The 15,649-nt window shown below is 44.9% G+C and overlaps 2 protein-coding genes across 2 annotated transcripts; both read right to left on the bottom strand.

Moving 5' to 3' along the window:
- Positions 1-10,160: 10,160 nt before the first annotated feature.
- LOC122723681 lies at positions 10,161-11,837 on the bottom strand. Its single transcript, XM_043956778.1, has 2 exons — positions 11,739-11,837; positions 10,161-11,057 (listed from the first exon to the last, which is right to left on the bottom strand). The coding sequence occupies exons 1-2, from the start codon at positions 11,835-11,837 to the stop codon at positions 10,161-10,163; spliced, it is 996 nt and encodes a 331-aa protein (XP_043812713.1).
- Positions 11,838-13,885: 2,048 nt separating this feature from the next.
- Positions 13,886-14,872, bottom strand: LOC110614441 (peroxidase 31). The gene has a single exon (XM_021755975.1). It carries the CDS (start codon positions 14,870-14,872, stop codon positions 13,886-13,888), a length of 987 nt encoding a protein of 328 aa, XP_021611667.1.
- Positions 14,873-15,649: the final 777 nt, after the last annotated feature.

Genomic DNA, 15,649 nt, shown 5'->3' with positions numbered 1-15,649 from the left:
TAGAATATCAAATAATACAATATTTTATTATTTCTTAAATATAAACTAATTCTGAAAATAATATTAATAATATATTTAATTTTAAAAATAATAGTAATTCAATGGTTAAATATGTTAATTTAATATGTTAATTTCAATAATAGATAGATTTTATTTGTATTAATAATTATACAAATTTTATAATAAATATATTATTTTTAATTATTTTATATATATTGTTATTTTAAATTAAATAATATATTTTGATAATCTGAGATCCAGAAAATAGGGTTTTATAAGGGGTTTGTAAGCTTGGTCTGAGAGGAGGATGCTCCTCTCTTTTTATTTGTTTTCTTTTGTCTGCTAGTGACGTATATCATTGGCCCATCTATCTCTGCCATGCTGATATGTATGTATGGAAGAATCAGTCCTCTGCGCCATGCTATCGGCCCTTTAATTCTCTCTTTTAGCATGCGGGTTAACCGAGCTGTTTTGGGCTGGGCCAGTGACCCTTGTTTGGCTAAGCTTCCAGGCCGGGCTTGGGAAGGGAAGGCTGGGCCCTGAGAAAAGCCCGACTTCAAGGATGAATGGGCTGGGTCTTCTCTCTCGTGGGACTCTGCGGGTTCTGGACCGGTCTTTTCACTGTGGGCTCGGCCTTTTACCAGTTCAGTGAAATCCAGTGGTCATCAATTGCCCCTTTACCTTCTCATCAATTATTACATGAATGATGGGAGGGTAAACGCCGATGACCCATTATGACCGCGTAACCCAAGAACTTTCCCCCTTAAAACATTTATCTTTCCTTGTACTGTTTCAAAATTCGAAATTTCTCTACTTTTCCAGAACTCTTGTGCTTCTCTGTCCTCTATGCGCTTTGCTTGTTCTGTCTTCCTGCTCCCATTGTTTTCAAGGTACGCTTCTCATTTCTCTATGGATAGCCCAAAGCTTCCCGACGTCATTAATCTAGAGTCTAGCATCACTCCGTCCACCCTAAAAAACTTCTTTTCCAGGGAATACCTAGATACCCCCTTTTTCACATCCAGGCCCCTTACCGGAATGAGAGGATTGTTCTTCCCGATCCTCCTCCCTCTGGTTTAATCAACCCACAGAGGGACCTCAGCTTGGTCTTCTTCGCCAAACAAAGAGAATACGGTTTAACCTTTCCCTTCTCTCCCTTCTTCATGGAGGTCTTCCGGTACTTCGAGATAACCCCTCAGATGCTGGCCCCTAACTCCATCCTGTTCATGTGTTCTTTTGAGTCAATTTGCCTGAGCTGGGGGTTCACACCCACAGCATGTCTGTTTGTTACCTTTTTTTCATTAGTGAAAGCGAGTCAAGACTTTTACTATTTTGCCCCTCGCGGAGGGCTGTCCATCTTTACGGGTCACAAGGACTCGATAAAAGGCTGGGTAGAGGAGTTCGCAGTGGTGGAGCTGAAGAAAGACTCCGGGCTATCTTGGGAGGTGGAGCTCTCCTGGGAGGATGTCTTTCTAGGTTGTAACGACCTGCCTCAGCTGAGTCTCTCTGAGCAGGTCGGGTACCTTCGACTGACTTCTGTTGAGAAGAAGTATGATATCGAAAAATGTATGTTTGTGTCCAATCTTTGGGATATCAAGGACACGGGTATTATACTTTGTTTAATAGCTTTGTTTCTCCTCTTTTAACCTTTCTTGAGAGATGTTTAACTTGTGTTGATTTGATGTTTTTGCAGCTTCTCAAACAGATATGGACAACATTAAGGCTCCCAAGAACTTCACCCTATCTCGGGAGAGTATGAATGCTGCATTAGACGCCCTCCAAGCTGGGCGATCTGTGTCGAAAGCCACCCAGGAGGTGGCCCAAGTCATCTCCTCCAGATCGGCAGGTCGATCCGTTCACCCTGCTCCCGCTTCTTCCCGAGCTCCCAAGCTGAGCTCCCGAGGTGTCAGGACCTCCAGGCCCTCCAGCCGTAGCAGGTCGAGCTCGATTCCTCAGTCTTCCCAGGCCACGAAGTCCCAATAGGTCTCTGCTGCGAGGACGGAGAGGGCTCCCAGGGTTACTGACAGGTCGGTTGAAGATCCTGGGCATGTGAGGACGGATGTTGCCTCATCTCCGGCTGGTGGCAAGGCTTTTGAAGGCGAGCTGGAGGTCATCCCTGTGGGTGAGGGTGTCCAGGGAGCTGCTACTGAGGGCGCTCCTATCATCGAGGGCACCCTTATGGAGGGGGCTGAGTCCAGGCTGGTTGAGGACGTTCCTCCTCAAGAGAAGTCTTCAGACGTTCCTATAGGTGCTGCTGAAAAGACCGAGGGCAAGCGTCCTCTCCCCTCTGACGCCCCTATCCCAGCTCCCAAGAAGTCTTGGGCCTCCAGGCGTCCGGCCCCCGCTTTGCCTCCGCTCGAGAAGGAAAAGACTCTGGTGGTGCCCCTGCTCTATGCCCCTGATAATGACATCCTGAACGCAGAGGACATCACCCATCAGTCTCCAGCGAGCGTGGTCGTGGAAATTCTCCGGGGGCGAATGTTTGGCGGGGTGACTGAGGCTTCGGACCCTCGCTTACTTGCTCTCACTGGCCTTTTGGCCAGCTCTACTCGAGAGCAAGTAGCGTTCCGCTCTCGGCCTAGAGAGCAGCTCGGGGATATTGCCAGAGAGATGCTCCTTATGGTAAGTCGGCCTTCCTAATCCCGGGTTTCTCTTTTTAGTTGCTGTTATCCTTGGTCTTAACATTTACTATTTGTGTTAGGTGACGGGCATCTTCATGGAGATAGACGCCCGAGATCGTTCTCTCAGGGACTCCGTGGACCGCCGGATTGAGGAGGCACGCTTGGAGGAGAATTTGTCTGCCACCAGTGATGCCCGAGGTAATCTCGCGGTGGCCCAGAAGCATTCCAAGTCCCTGCAGGCAGAGCTGTCTTACGCGCAGGAAGCCCTCAAAAGGGCTGATGGGAGGGCAGCTGCAGCTGAGATTCGTCGAGATAAAGTATTGAAGCAGTTGTCCTCCTTGAAGGAGATTCGGCGGGAGAGGGACGAGGCAATAAGCCAGAAGGACGAGGTCTGGCATCAATACAAGGCCTTAAAGGCAGACTTTGAGGCAGCCCAGGCTCGTTGTGGTATTGTGATGGCCCAAAGGGACGAATCCCTAGCTCAGACGGTAGTTCTCGAGCAAGAGCTAGCCAAGCGTGCTGATAGCTTTAAAGACTTGACTTTGGAAGCTGAGGTGTCCAAAATCCAAAATCAACACCTCAGCCAAGAAGTCGAGGCTTTGAAGAAGAGGTGTGCAGCCCTACTCGAGGACGCTAAGCTTGCTGAAGACAGGGTCCAGCTGGAGTGTGAGGAGCGCCTAAGGGAGTACAAGGAGTCGGCAGAGCTGAAAAAGGGGATTGAACAGGCCTGTGAAGCTCGCCTCCAAAGTTATAAGGACTCTCCTGAGTTGAAGGCCAAGATAGCTGAGGCCTGTGAGGCGCAATTTGCGGAATACAAAGCCTCTGACGAGATGAAGAATGCAATATGGCATAAGGGCTTCCGCATATTCGTCTCCGGTTTCAATCGGGGCTTGAGGGAAGCCAAGTATGCCCCTTCCACCCCGTTAGCTCAACTCTGAGCTCTTGAGGTGGACTCTGACGGCGAGGAGGTGCATGACGGGGAGGATGTGCATTACGGGGAGGATGACAGACCCTTGCCCAAAGGAGTTCCTCACACTGCCGCTGGGTCCCTAGAAGAGGATGCCGAGCTAGGAGAGGAGGACGAGAGGGAGGACGACGAGGCTGCCGAAGATGATGCCAGGCCTCAAGGAGAAGGTGCTGGGGGTGAGATAGTGCCCTATGTGGGCCCCGGGGGGTCAGAGCAGAAAAGTGCTGGGCTCCCTGAGGATAGTAGTGTAGATAATAATGATGTAAATAGTGAAGCTCCTAGAAATGTAAGTCCTTTACGGACAATTTTTTCTCCAGTAGTTATAGATGACTAGGTTGTAATATATTTTCCTTTTAATGAAATCTAATTTTTATTCGGGTTTATACTTGAGCTATTTCCACTTTTATTTATTTTTCTGGCCTTATCAAATTACTTAATCTATTAAAAGCCTAATTTGTTTAATCCGTCAATATATTAAGGGCTAAACCTCTAAGCTATATGTTTATTCAATGATTTCCCAAAGGAATCAGTCATACTGGATTGACCAGTCTAGTTGCCAATTTTCTCTCCCCTGAGTTAATCCGGGCTGAAACTTCAGTGATGAATTGGGCTTCTAACTTATGAAGTTTTTCTAATCTCGCAAAGATTTTTATTCTGTTGATTAACCCATGATTTGAGATCGGATATATAAATTTCGTGTAATCCAAGTGAAATGGACCATGTACCTTTTAAAGTGATGAGCAAAGCTGGCCTCTTTTTTAATTCTGTGTAGATAGGAAACGAGGCTGGGGCCTTGTCTGCTCATGCCTTAGATTTTCTCTTGCTCCTTGGTTTAGAGGGAATTCAGGTTCTTTGGCCTTACTGTCGCTTCATCATCTCAGCGAGCTTTGTGGTGCCGGGGCACTTGGGAAGCCCGGTCACCTACCTCATTGAGGTCTTGCGCAAGATTCAGGCTCTTTGGCCTTACTGTCGCTTCATCATCTCAGCGGGTTTTGTAATGCCGGGGGCACTTGGGGAGCCCGGTCACCTACCTCACTGAGGTCTTGAACTAGATTCAGACACTTTGGTCTTACTGTCCCTTCATCATCCCTGCCGATTTTGTGGTACCGGGAGCGCTTGGGGAGCCAGGTCACCTACCTCACTGAGGTTTTGAACTAGATTCAGGCACTTTGGCCTTACTGTCGCTTCACTATCTCAGCGGGTTTTGTGGTGCCAGGAGCGCTTGGGGAGCCCAGTCACCTACCTCACTAAGGTCTTGAACTAGATTCAGGCACTTTGGCCTTACTGTCGCTTCATCATCTCAGCGGGCTTTGTGGTGCCGAGAGTGCTTGGGGAGCCCGGTCACCTACCTCACTGAGGTCTTGAACGTGATTCAGGCACTTTGGCCTTACTGTTGCTTCATCATCTCAGCCGGTTTTGTGGTGTCGGGGGCACTTGGGGAGCCTGGTCACCTACCTCACTGAGATCTTGAACGTGATTCAGGAACCCAGGCATTTTGGCCTTACTGTCGCTTCATCATCTCAGCCGGTTTTGTGGTGCCGGGGGCACTTGGGGAGCCCGGTCACCTACCTCACTGAGGTCTTGAACGTGATTTAGGCACTTTGGCCTTACTGTCGCTCCATCATCTCAGCCGGTTTTGTGGTGTCGGGGGCGCTTGGAGAGCCCGGTCACCTACCTCACTGAGGTCTTGAATTTTCGCACCTGTTTTCTTTTTTCTTTTTCCTTTTAGGATGGGTGAAAATAATAATGGTAAACAACATATTTTGATAATGATATTTATTTCATTTGCACATTTCGAGATACAACGACTTACTTTACATTTGGTGAGAATTTAAGGGAAATACCTCTTTAAGTGCTAGATATTCCAAGCGTGAGGCTTAGGGTTCCCTTGCATATCTTCAAGGCGGTATACACCAGGTTTAACTACTTTAATTATTTGGAAGGGACCCTCCCAGATCGGCGCCAGCTTTCCCACTGCCGCTCTCTTTCCAGTAGCTTCTAGATTTCTCAGGGCCAGATCCTCTATCTTCAGGCTTCTTTCTCTGACCCTCTGGTTATAATAGCGAGCCGCCCTTTGTTGATAAGCGGCAGTCCAAACTTGAGCTTCTTCTCTGACTTCCTCTAGAGCATCCAGGTTACTTCTTAACTTATCGTCATTGGTGCTCTCGCTGTTGAATTGGACTCGATGGGTAGGGACCTGCAGCTCGATTGGAACCTGCAGCTCGATTGGAACCACAACTTCGGTGCCAAACGCAAGTGCAAAAGGCGTCTCTTTGGTGGGCATCCTAGGTGTAGTTTGGAATGCCCACAAGATGCTGTTGAGCTCATCCGCCCAATTTCCCTTTGCCCCATCCAGTCGCTTCTTCAGCCCCTAGAGAATGGCTCTGTTAGTGACCTCTGTTTGGCCATTGGTCTAAAGGTGGGCCACCAAAGAGAATTTGTACCATATGCCCATGTTTGTCGTGAATTCCTTGAAGGTCTTGCAGTCGAATTGTCTGCCGTTATCTGATATGAGCACCCTGGGTATCCCATACCTGTAGATAATGTTGCCCCAGACGAAGTCTATCATTTTCCTCGCTGTGATAGTAGGGACTGCCTCTGCTTCTGGCCACTTTGAAAAGTATTCCACAACCACTATCACAAATTTTTTCTGCCCGGTGGTCTTAGAAAAAGGTCCCAGGATATCTATCTCCCACTGGGAGAACGGCCATGGGCTGAATATGCTGGATTGAGGTGTGGCTGGCACGTTGATGGCGTTGGCAAATCTCTAGCATACATCGTACCTTCGGATAAACTCTTCAGCCTCCTTTTTAACGGTGGGCCAGTAATACCCTTGCCTGAATATCTTATTTGCCAGTGTCCCTGCCCCCTCGTGGGCTCCGCATATACCCGGTGTATTTCTTCCATCACCCTTGTAGCCTCTTCCGGACTCACGCATCGAAGCCATGGGGTAGACTTCCCTCTTCTGTATAGAGTCCCTCTCACTGCTTGGTAGTTAGCTGCCCGACCCGCAATCTTCTTTGCCTCGGCTTTATCCTCGGGGAGTTTTCCTCTTTCCAAATATTCAAGGTACGGGGTCATCCAGTTTTGCTTATCTTCGACTTCCATGACGATATTTGCCTTATTGAAGGCGGGAATGCTAACATGTTGTATGTACACCTCATCTGGAAGCTGCTCCAGCTCTTCCCTAGACAACCGGCTGAGCAAGTCTGCTTCTTCATTCTCTTCCCGAGGTATTCTCTGGTATCTGACCATGATCCCCCGACTCTTGAGCTCGGCTTCTATGGCCTTTACCTTCGCCAGGTAATTCTACATAGTAGGGTCTCTGGCCTGATACGCCCCTGTTATCTGGTTGACTACCAATTGGGAATCACTATTCACCTCGAGGTCGGTTGCCCCTACCTCCATTGCTACCAGCATCCCGTTTATCAGGGCTTTATATTCCGCTACGTTATTGGAGGCACTGAACTCTAGACGTAAGGCGTAACAAACTTTGAACCCTTTAGGTCCCTTTAGCATTATTCCTGCACCACTGCCCCCAGCCCTGGATGCTCCATCCACATACAGCTTCCAGCCGAAATCTCATGGGGGCTGCCTCTCTTTCTTATCCTGCATTGTTTCTGAGGATGTCACATCTAATCCCACTTGTTTCTCACTGAAAGAACATTTTGCTATGAAGTCAGCGAGGGCTTGAGACTTTATGGTGGTGCGAGGTCGGTATTCCAAACAATACGGGCTGATCTCGATGGACCAAGCAAGCATCCGACCTGAGGTTTCCGGTCTGTGGAGAATCTTCTTCAGCGGCTAGTCTGTCATCACTACTCCTTGATAGCTTTCCAGATAAACTCTGAATTTTCTGACCGCCAACATCTTTGAGTACTTTGCTGACATAGAAAACTGGCTTTTGCTCTCCTCCTTCCACTCTCACCAGTACGGTACTAACAGCTTGCTCTGAGGCTAATAAGTAGATCAAGAGCTCTTCCCCTTCCAGTGGACTACTGAGCACGTGTGGCGAGCTAAGAAAGTGTTTGAGTTCTTTGAAGGCTTTTCGACAGTCCTCAGTCCATTCAAAGTTCAGAACTTTTCTCAACTTCTTAAAGAACGGCAAGCATCTTTCAGCCGACCTCGACATGAAGCGATTGAGCGCTACTACCCTTCCAGTAAGTCTTTGGACATCCCTCATGCAGGTTGGCTTAGACATTTTCAAGATAGCTTCTACCTTCTCTGGATTGGGCTCAATGCCTTTTCCACTCACCATGTATCCCAAGAACTTCCCTCCCCTGATGAAGAAAGCACACTTAGCCAGGTTTAGCCTCATTCTATATTGCTCCAGTACTTCAAACACCTCCCTCAAGTCTGCTAAATGTTGTTAAAAGGTCGGACTCTTCACCACCATATCATCCATATATACTTCGACATTCCTGCCGATCTGATCTTTGAAGATTTTGTTCATCAGTCTTTGATATGTCGCCCTGGCATTCTTCAGCCCGAAAGGCATGGCCTTGTAGCAGTAGGTCCCATCTTCTGTTATGAACGAGATCTTTTCTTCATCTGACCTGTCCATTGGAATTTGGTGGTAACCGGACATTACATCCAAAGACGATATGTAATCAAAACCGGCCGTGGAGTCGACCATTTTATTAATATCAGGGAGGGGGTACCAATCTTTGGGACATGCCTGATTCAGGTCAGTAAAGTCTATACACATCCTATATTTGCCATTGACTTTTTTGACTAATACAGGATTTGCTAACCATTGGGGGTTGATCAAGCATAAATTAGCCGCATTTTTATTATCCTTTTTATTGCTTATTTACACATTTTTTAGTTTAATTTATGGTTTTTATTTTGTTTTTACAGAAAAGGAAGAAATTGGAAAATTGGAGAAAAAGTGCAGAAAATTGACAGAAAAGTGATTGGGTCAGTGATTTGCCCAAAACACTCAAATCACCGGGCAAATCACTTTGACAGCAGAAACCTGGAGGCAACAGGCAGAAGTGATATGGGCAGTGATTTGCCCAAGACACTCGAAGACACTGGCCAAATCACTCGCAGAAGACAGAGAGCAGAAAACTGGACTGACTCACAAAAAAGTGATTGGGTCAGTGATTTGCCCAATCACTTGAAGAAACTGGTCAAATCACCGGGCAAATCACTTTGACAGCAGAAACTGACAGCAGAGCGGGAAATTGGGCAGAAAACAGAAATCTGAATTTTCAGATGTCCAAATCCAACCCAATCACTACCAACATAAAACCAAGAGCCACGAAAGAGCTTCTCATCCAAGGAATTCCAATTGCAATTAAATTCAACATCAAAAGAGGAGTCAAACACCAAATCAAAAAGGGATTTCAAAACCCTAGATAGATAGAATTCTTCAGCTATAAAAGGAGAGCCTCCAAACCAGCAAAGGCATCTTCTGATCAGCTATTGAGCCTCCTCTTCCTCTCGCCAGAAACTCTGCAGCTCTTCCCTTTTCTTTTCTTTTCATCTTTTGTGTATTTAGTCCACCATGTGTGGCTAATTTCCATCCTTTCTAGTTGAAGATTGGTGAATTTCAGATTTTGTGATGAATTGGGAGATTTAAATCTCCATTGTTAAACTTCTATTTATTTTCAATATTTATGCAATTTGAGCTTTCCATAATTATTACTTTGCTTTAGAATCAATAAGGGCCCATTGCTTTTAAATTGCTTAAGTAATATTGTTTGAATGATTTAGGTCCGTAATTGCTTAGGTTGTTCAAATACACATTTAATCAAATTGCATAATCTAAACTTGACCACGCGGTTGGCAAGGATAGAATTGGGTTTCTCTAAGTCTTAATGCAGTCAACAGTTGTTCGATGCTACAATGCCCCAAGGACGTTCCTTGGCAACTTGTTGATTAGTGTTTGATTAGCGAACGTTTCCTAATCAAACTAGAACTAAGGAGGAATTTGGTTGTGAGAAGCGTCTTCCATAATCAAAACTAATTTATTGAAATAAAATAGGAGTCTTAAATAATCAATGATCAATTCTAAACAATCTGAAATAGATCCATACTTCAACTAGAAGCTTTTCTCTTATTGATTTACTCATCTTTAAATTATTGCTTTCTTTTGTTATTTAGTGTTAATCCATCAACTCAAAACCCCCCTCTTTTAATTACTTGTTATTTACTTGACCTAGTCATTATTAGGAAAATCATTGGTGTCAATTCCCTGTGGTTCGACCCTATTGCCACTATCTACAAGTTTATTGTTGATTGTTTAATAGGTTTATTTTTGACGGCTTCGACAACCGCTATCAGGGGTACATCACTTCCCTAATAAACCCTACCTCCTCAAGCTTTTGTACCTCCTCCCTAGTAGCTTGTTGCTTCTCTCTTCCTACTACCCTCTTATTCTGTTTCACCGGCTTGGCTTCTGGGAGGACGTTCAGCTTGTGAGTCATCACCTTTGGGTCTATCCCAAGCATGTCAGAAGGCTTCCAGGCGAAGCTTGATGCGTGACCTCGGATCAGGGCCATTACTTCAGTTTTCTGTTCTTCAGTCAGGCCGGCGTTAAGACTGAAGACTTTATCTGTCTCTGCTTCTCATAAGGGAAAAGTTTCTAGTTCTCCAACCGGCTCCGTTCTGGCCTCTTTTTTCTCATCCCGGACTTCTAGGACCTCTGAGTCAAACTTTTCAACTGCAGAGCTCGGCTCTGATACCGTGGCCAGGTATACTGCTCTCGCCTCTTCTTGACTTCCTCTGACTACTCCCACCCCTGCTTCTATCGGGAACTTCATGGCTAAGTACCTTATGCTGGTTACGACCTCAAAGTCATACAGCGCCGGCCTTTCCAGTATCGCATTGTAGTTCAGGGGAAGCTTCACCACCAGGAACACCGCGTAGTGCGTCCGAGTCAAAGGTGCTTCTCCGAGGGTAAGAGCCAGCTTCACCTTTCCTTCTACAGGTATTGGGACTCCTCCGATCCCCTTCATCGGGACTTGATCCCGAACCATCTGTTCTTCAGGGATTCTCATTTGTTGAAAGACCCTGTACGGCAACAAGTTCACCTTGCTACCATTATCGACGAGAACCTTTCTAACTCGATAGTTGTGGATAACAGCCTCGATAACAAGAGCGTCGTCATGAGGCATCTGAACGCCCTGGGCATCCTCCGGAGAGAAGGAGATGGTCACTGGAGAATGTTCAACTACCTGCATGACCTCAGCACTGCTACCCTCCCCGTCTCGGCCTCTCTTCTTTCCTCTTCGGCTCATCCGACCTCCAGTTCCTCCCACAGTCATGTTGATGGTCCCACTGGAACCATCATTTACCGGTCCTGCTCCCGTCCTCCTGGGTCTCTCTGCTGTAGGATTCGGCTGAAGCCTTTCTCTCTCTGGTTTCTTCACAAAGTTTCGCAAGTGTCCCCTCTTAATCAGCCTTTCGATCTCACTGATCAGCTGGTAGCAGTTATTGGTGTCGTGGCCATGTGTACGATGATACTGGCAGTATTTGTCAGGATTCGTTGGCTCACCTCAGCCCTCATTGGTTTCGACCATTGGAGGAACTCCTTGCTTTGGATTGCCATGAGCACTTCAGCTCTGGAGGCGTTGAGTGGAGTCAGGTTCTCTGGAACCTGCGGGGGGAATGGTTTTTGTTCTGGAACCCTAGGGGGGAGAGGTCTCTGGTCCCTTCGGTCCTAGGGCTGTCGGTACAACTCAGGTCTTTTGCTTTGTCTTTTATCATGCCTCTCCAGCCTCCTTTCTTCCGGGCTTTTCCCCTGTCTGCTGACTCTTTAGCAAATCTGCTCATTACTAAGGCATCATCCTGCCTTATGTATTTCTCTGCCCTCTTCATCAATTCTGCCAACGAGGTGGGAGGCTTCCTATTCAATGAGCCAAAGAACTCTGGGAAGGTCGTTCCCTTCTGCATGGCCTCCACCGCTCTGCCCTCATCTAGCTCAGAGATCTGTAGAGCCTCCATATTGAAACGGGCGACATACTCCCTCAAAGATTCATTCCTCCTCTGCCTGACTATCTCTAGGTAGCTCATCTTTCCGCTGGCACTCCGGCAATGAACCGGCTGATGAAGATATTGGCCAGATCTCCAAAACTTCTGATACTTCCAGCCTCTAAGCTGTTAAACCACACCCGTGCTGGCCCCGAGAGTGTTGTGGGGAATACCTTGCATATCAAGGCATCTGATAGAGTCTGCAGCTCCATAAAAGTCTTATAGTTGAGAACGTACTCTCTCAGGTTTTCAGTTCCGTCATAGGCCGCCATGGGCGGCATCATAAACTTCTTGGTGATGGTCTCCTGCTGCACCCATCTTGAGAAAGGTGAAGAGGTGGGCAAGAAAGCCTGATTGTGATCCTTTGCTCCCAACTCGACTAGGAGCTGTTCCTTCAGTTTCTGCAGTTTCTGATCTACGTTCTCTTCTTCTTGTCTAGGCCTCTTCTCTAGACGATACTCCTCTTCCTGCTCTTCATCTCCCATTTTTCTGGTTGTTGTTCTGGCTGAGTAACTCTCCGCCTCATCGTTTTCTATCAACTCCCTTACCCTTCTTCCCCGGATTCTAGCCTCCGGCTCTTCCTCTTCGCTTGCTCTTCTCCCCCTTTTCCCTGGTTTTTCTGCTGTTCGTTTGAGGGTGATTAAAGGTAGGCTGGGGTTCGTTGGTCTGGGGTTCTTCTATCACAGGCAATACGTTCACCGGGGTATTGAGACCCCTTTGCTGCATCATTAGCCCTAACCAATGGACGGTGTTTTGTAACTGGAGGGCCATGGCTTGGAGGTCCTGGTTGGACAAGGTAGCTCCGGGCACATTCTCTGCCAAGCTCGGCGAGGGATTAAAAGGAGTTGGTGTTTGGTTATGGGGAGTTGTGGGACTGGAAAAAGAGAACTGTTGTCCCTCCTGAGCGGAGCTCAGGTCATTAGGGGTGTTGACGATGTTGTTTTCATTATGGTTGGCCATTGTGGATCTCAGTGGGTTTTTAAGAATGGAACTCCGGCGATGAAAAGATCTCATTCGTTTCCCACAGACGGCGCTAATTGATAATCTGATATCCAGAAAATAGGGTTTTACAAGGGGTTTGTAAGCTTGGTCTGAGAGGAGGATGCTCCTCTCTTTTTATTCGTTTTCTTTTGTCTGCTAGTGACATATAATAGATTTCTCGCCATTGGGCCATCTGTCTCTGCCATGCTGATACATATGTACGGAAGAATCAGTCCTATGCGCCATGCTATCGGCCCTTTAATTCTCCCTTTTAGCATGCGGGTTAACCGAGCTGTTCTGGGCTGGGCCAGTGACCCTTGTTTGGCTAAGCTTCCAGGCCGGATTTGGGAAGGGAAGGCTGGGCCCTGAGAAAAGTCTGACCTCAAGGATGAATGGGCTGGGTCTTCTCTCTCGTGTGACTCTGCGGGTCCTGGACCGACCTTTTCTCTGTGGACTCGGCCTTTTACCAGGTCAGTGAAACCCAACGGTCTATCATATTTATTATAAAATATTTTGTAAAATAAAATTTATCACTATTAAAAATGTAAATTATATATTTAATAATTAAATTATTTATTTTTAATTTTAATTTTATAAATCGATCAAAATTACACGCAAACATTTTATGTTTGAGCCAATTTATCTATAACGATGATGATTTAATGATGGAATATCTGATAAAATAGTTGATAATAATTTTTAACGATTAATTTTTAATATTTAACGATAAATTGTCAGTGAAATTTTTTTATAGTGAAGAGGCCATGGCTTCTATCAAAAGGCCCACTAAATCTAGCCCAAAACGATAAGCCCAACCCATACATCAAGAGAACCCTTGTCTGGTTCATCTTCTTTCTTCATCTTCTGGGCAGATCGACGTTATCCACCACCGGCAGCTTTTGTGCTGATGTCAACATGCATGTAGCGCAGGAGGCCAATGGAGCAAAGGAAAGCAAGCACAGATCAACAAGAACGCAAAAAACAGACTGTAGTAGGCTCAAAACAAGAGTAAGAACAAGAAATCATGGATGAGAAAGTATCACGAATAGGTAGAGCTTGTGATTTTTATATACCATGGATCGAATGTAGGCAAAAATTTGTACTCCATACATACAACATTGGCTGAAGTTCCAATTAGATTGCAATTATTTTTTGAAGTAACCCAATTTGAGTTCAAGTTACAGCTTCTTTTGGATATTGACAGATTAATAAAAAGACTAAGGATGCTCTCACGTCAATAAAATTTAAAGCATTATCATTAAGCATAGCCACCTTGAAAACACTAAGGTGATATTCATAATTCTATTACACAATAAATTAATTATATATAATCACCTAATCAAAGGTTAACAGTATTAAAATGGTCACACCTCCGCCTCACCTCTCCTTCCTTACCCGTCTTGACTTTATAAACGCTAAGTTTCTCCATTGCACGACCAAAATCTTGCAAAAATGCGGTATCATTGGAGGCATACAAGTGGACGAAGGGCTTGGTCCTCTCATCCACAGCCATGGCTTGATCCACTGGAAGCAACCCTAATCCTTTCTGCAAGTTCTGGTAATACATATTATCGAACTTATTTGGGGTAATCACGTCATTAAAAGCAGTCATGGAGGCGTCTTGGGTGTAATTAGCACATAGTTTCTTCAGCGCTTCTGCATACTTAGGGGAAAGTGCAGGATCAGTATCAGAAGTTTTGCTGAAGTTGAAAAGCCTATTGCTAAACTCTTTACATGGGGAGAATCCTATTGTTCGAGCACCAGCTAAAGCTACCATTTCTTGCACTGTAAACCCTTTGGAAGTATAAAGAGATATGACTTTGGAAAGTGGCATGTTGGGTGTGGGAAGATTGGCTTCAACACGAGAAGCGTTGGATTCAAGCCCGTCTTTTCTGCCTAGAGGCACGTTGTACTGAGGGCCACCCACCATGGAGACGAGGTCGCGAGCGGCAGTAGCAAGAATGTCAGAGCAGGAGACAATGCCAGGGCATTGGATTTCGAGGGCGGTTTTTGCACGAAGGATAACATCAAATGCATCCCCTGGGAGGACAAGGTTTGGCTCAGCGTCACGTTCGGCTTTGTTGAAGGCTGTGGAGGAGATGAGGATGGAACCATCACAGCCTCCCACTTCGCAGTCGTGGAAGAAAAGGCGAAGAACAGCAGCGGCAGTGATGGGAGAATCCTTTTGCTTCTGGGTGACCACTTTTTGTATTATCTCCTGGAACTGTGGACATGTTTTAGCATAATAGTCTAGGGAGAGTTTGGATTGGGAAAATGGAATGAATGTGAGGAGGAGGAAGAGGAAGAGGGAAAGAGGAGTTGCCATGGTGGTGGTTTGGGAGAATGAGAAGGGAGAAAAAACGTAGGAGAGTTTTGTTGCGTAAGTGGAGAATGAAGAGGGATTTTTGTGGAAGAGAGTCTTTGAAGGAAAGGAAGGGCACAAATTTGGCAAAGAGCTAAACTTAAGGCTTCTTCGGAAAAAAAAAAAAAAAAAAAAAGGAAACAAACACTTAAGGCTTGCATTTGTGTTATACAAATACAATGCATATGAGTTTTTGTGGATTTTGATAAAAGGGAATTATTGCTTATATCGAAAGCTTGATGAACCAAACTATAAATAAATGAGTGTAATATTATTCTACCTGAAATTATTATAATTTCAGGGATAAGATCCATATAGACTAAAATATGGTTATCTCTCCTAAAAATAAAATTAAATCTTTATCATGCCTCTCTAATAAGTGTAATAGTGTAACTATTTCATCCGTTTTATAATTTTCATTCATTTTATTTTTTTTATATATATTAAAAAATATAATTTTTTATTAATTTTTTAATTATACACATTTTAAATATATTAAATTTTATTAAATATTAAGAGATTTTAAAAAATTTATTAAAAATAAAATAAAATTAAATAGAATTATAATAATTAATTTATATTTTACTATAATTTTAAAAAAATGGATAGTAATTTTAAAATAATAAAAAAATTTAGATAAATATTATAAAATAGAAGGAACATTATTTATTATTAATTTTTTATTAGTAGTCTAAAAAATTATATAATATTAATATTGAACAATAATACATAGAAAATATT

Source organism: Manihot esculenta, chromosome 5, assembly GCF_001659605.2.
Source record: "Manihot esculenta cultivar AM560-2 chromosome 5, M.esculenta_v8, whole genome shotgun sequence".
NCBI classification, from domain to species: Eukaryota; Viridiplantae; Streptophyta; class Magnoliopsida; order Malpighiales; family Euphorbiaceae; genus Manihot; species Manihot esculenta.
The sequence above is the reverse complement of the archived record's forward strand: the minus strand, read 5'-3'. Positions and strand labels throughout refer to the sequence as shown.

Excerpts from the sequence above, each read along its gene's own strand:
- LOC122723681 (XM_043956778.1), bottom strand. The coding sequence starts at position 11,837 with ATGGCGGCCTATGACGGAACTGAAAACCTGAGAGAGTACGTTCTCAAC. Across the intron at positions 11,058-11,738 it reads CAGATGCCTTGATATGCAAG|TATCATCGTACACATGGCCA; the intron begins GTATTCCCCACA and ends AAATACTGCCAG.
- LOC110614441 (XM_021755975.1), bottom strand. The coding sequence starts at position 14,872 with ATGGCAACTCCTCTTTCCCTCTTCCTCTTCCTCCTCCTCACATTCATT.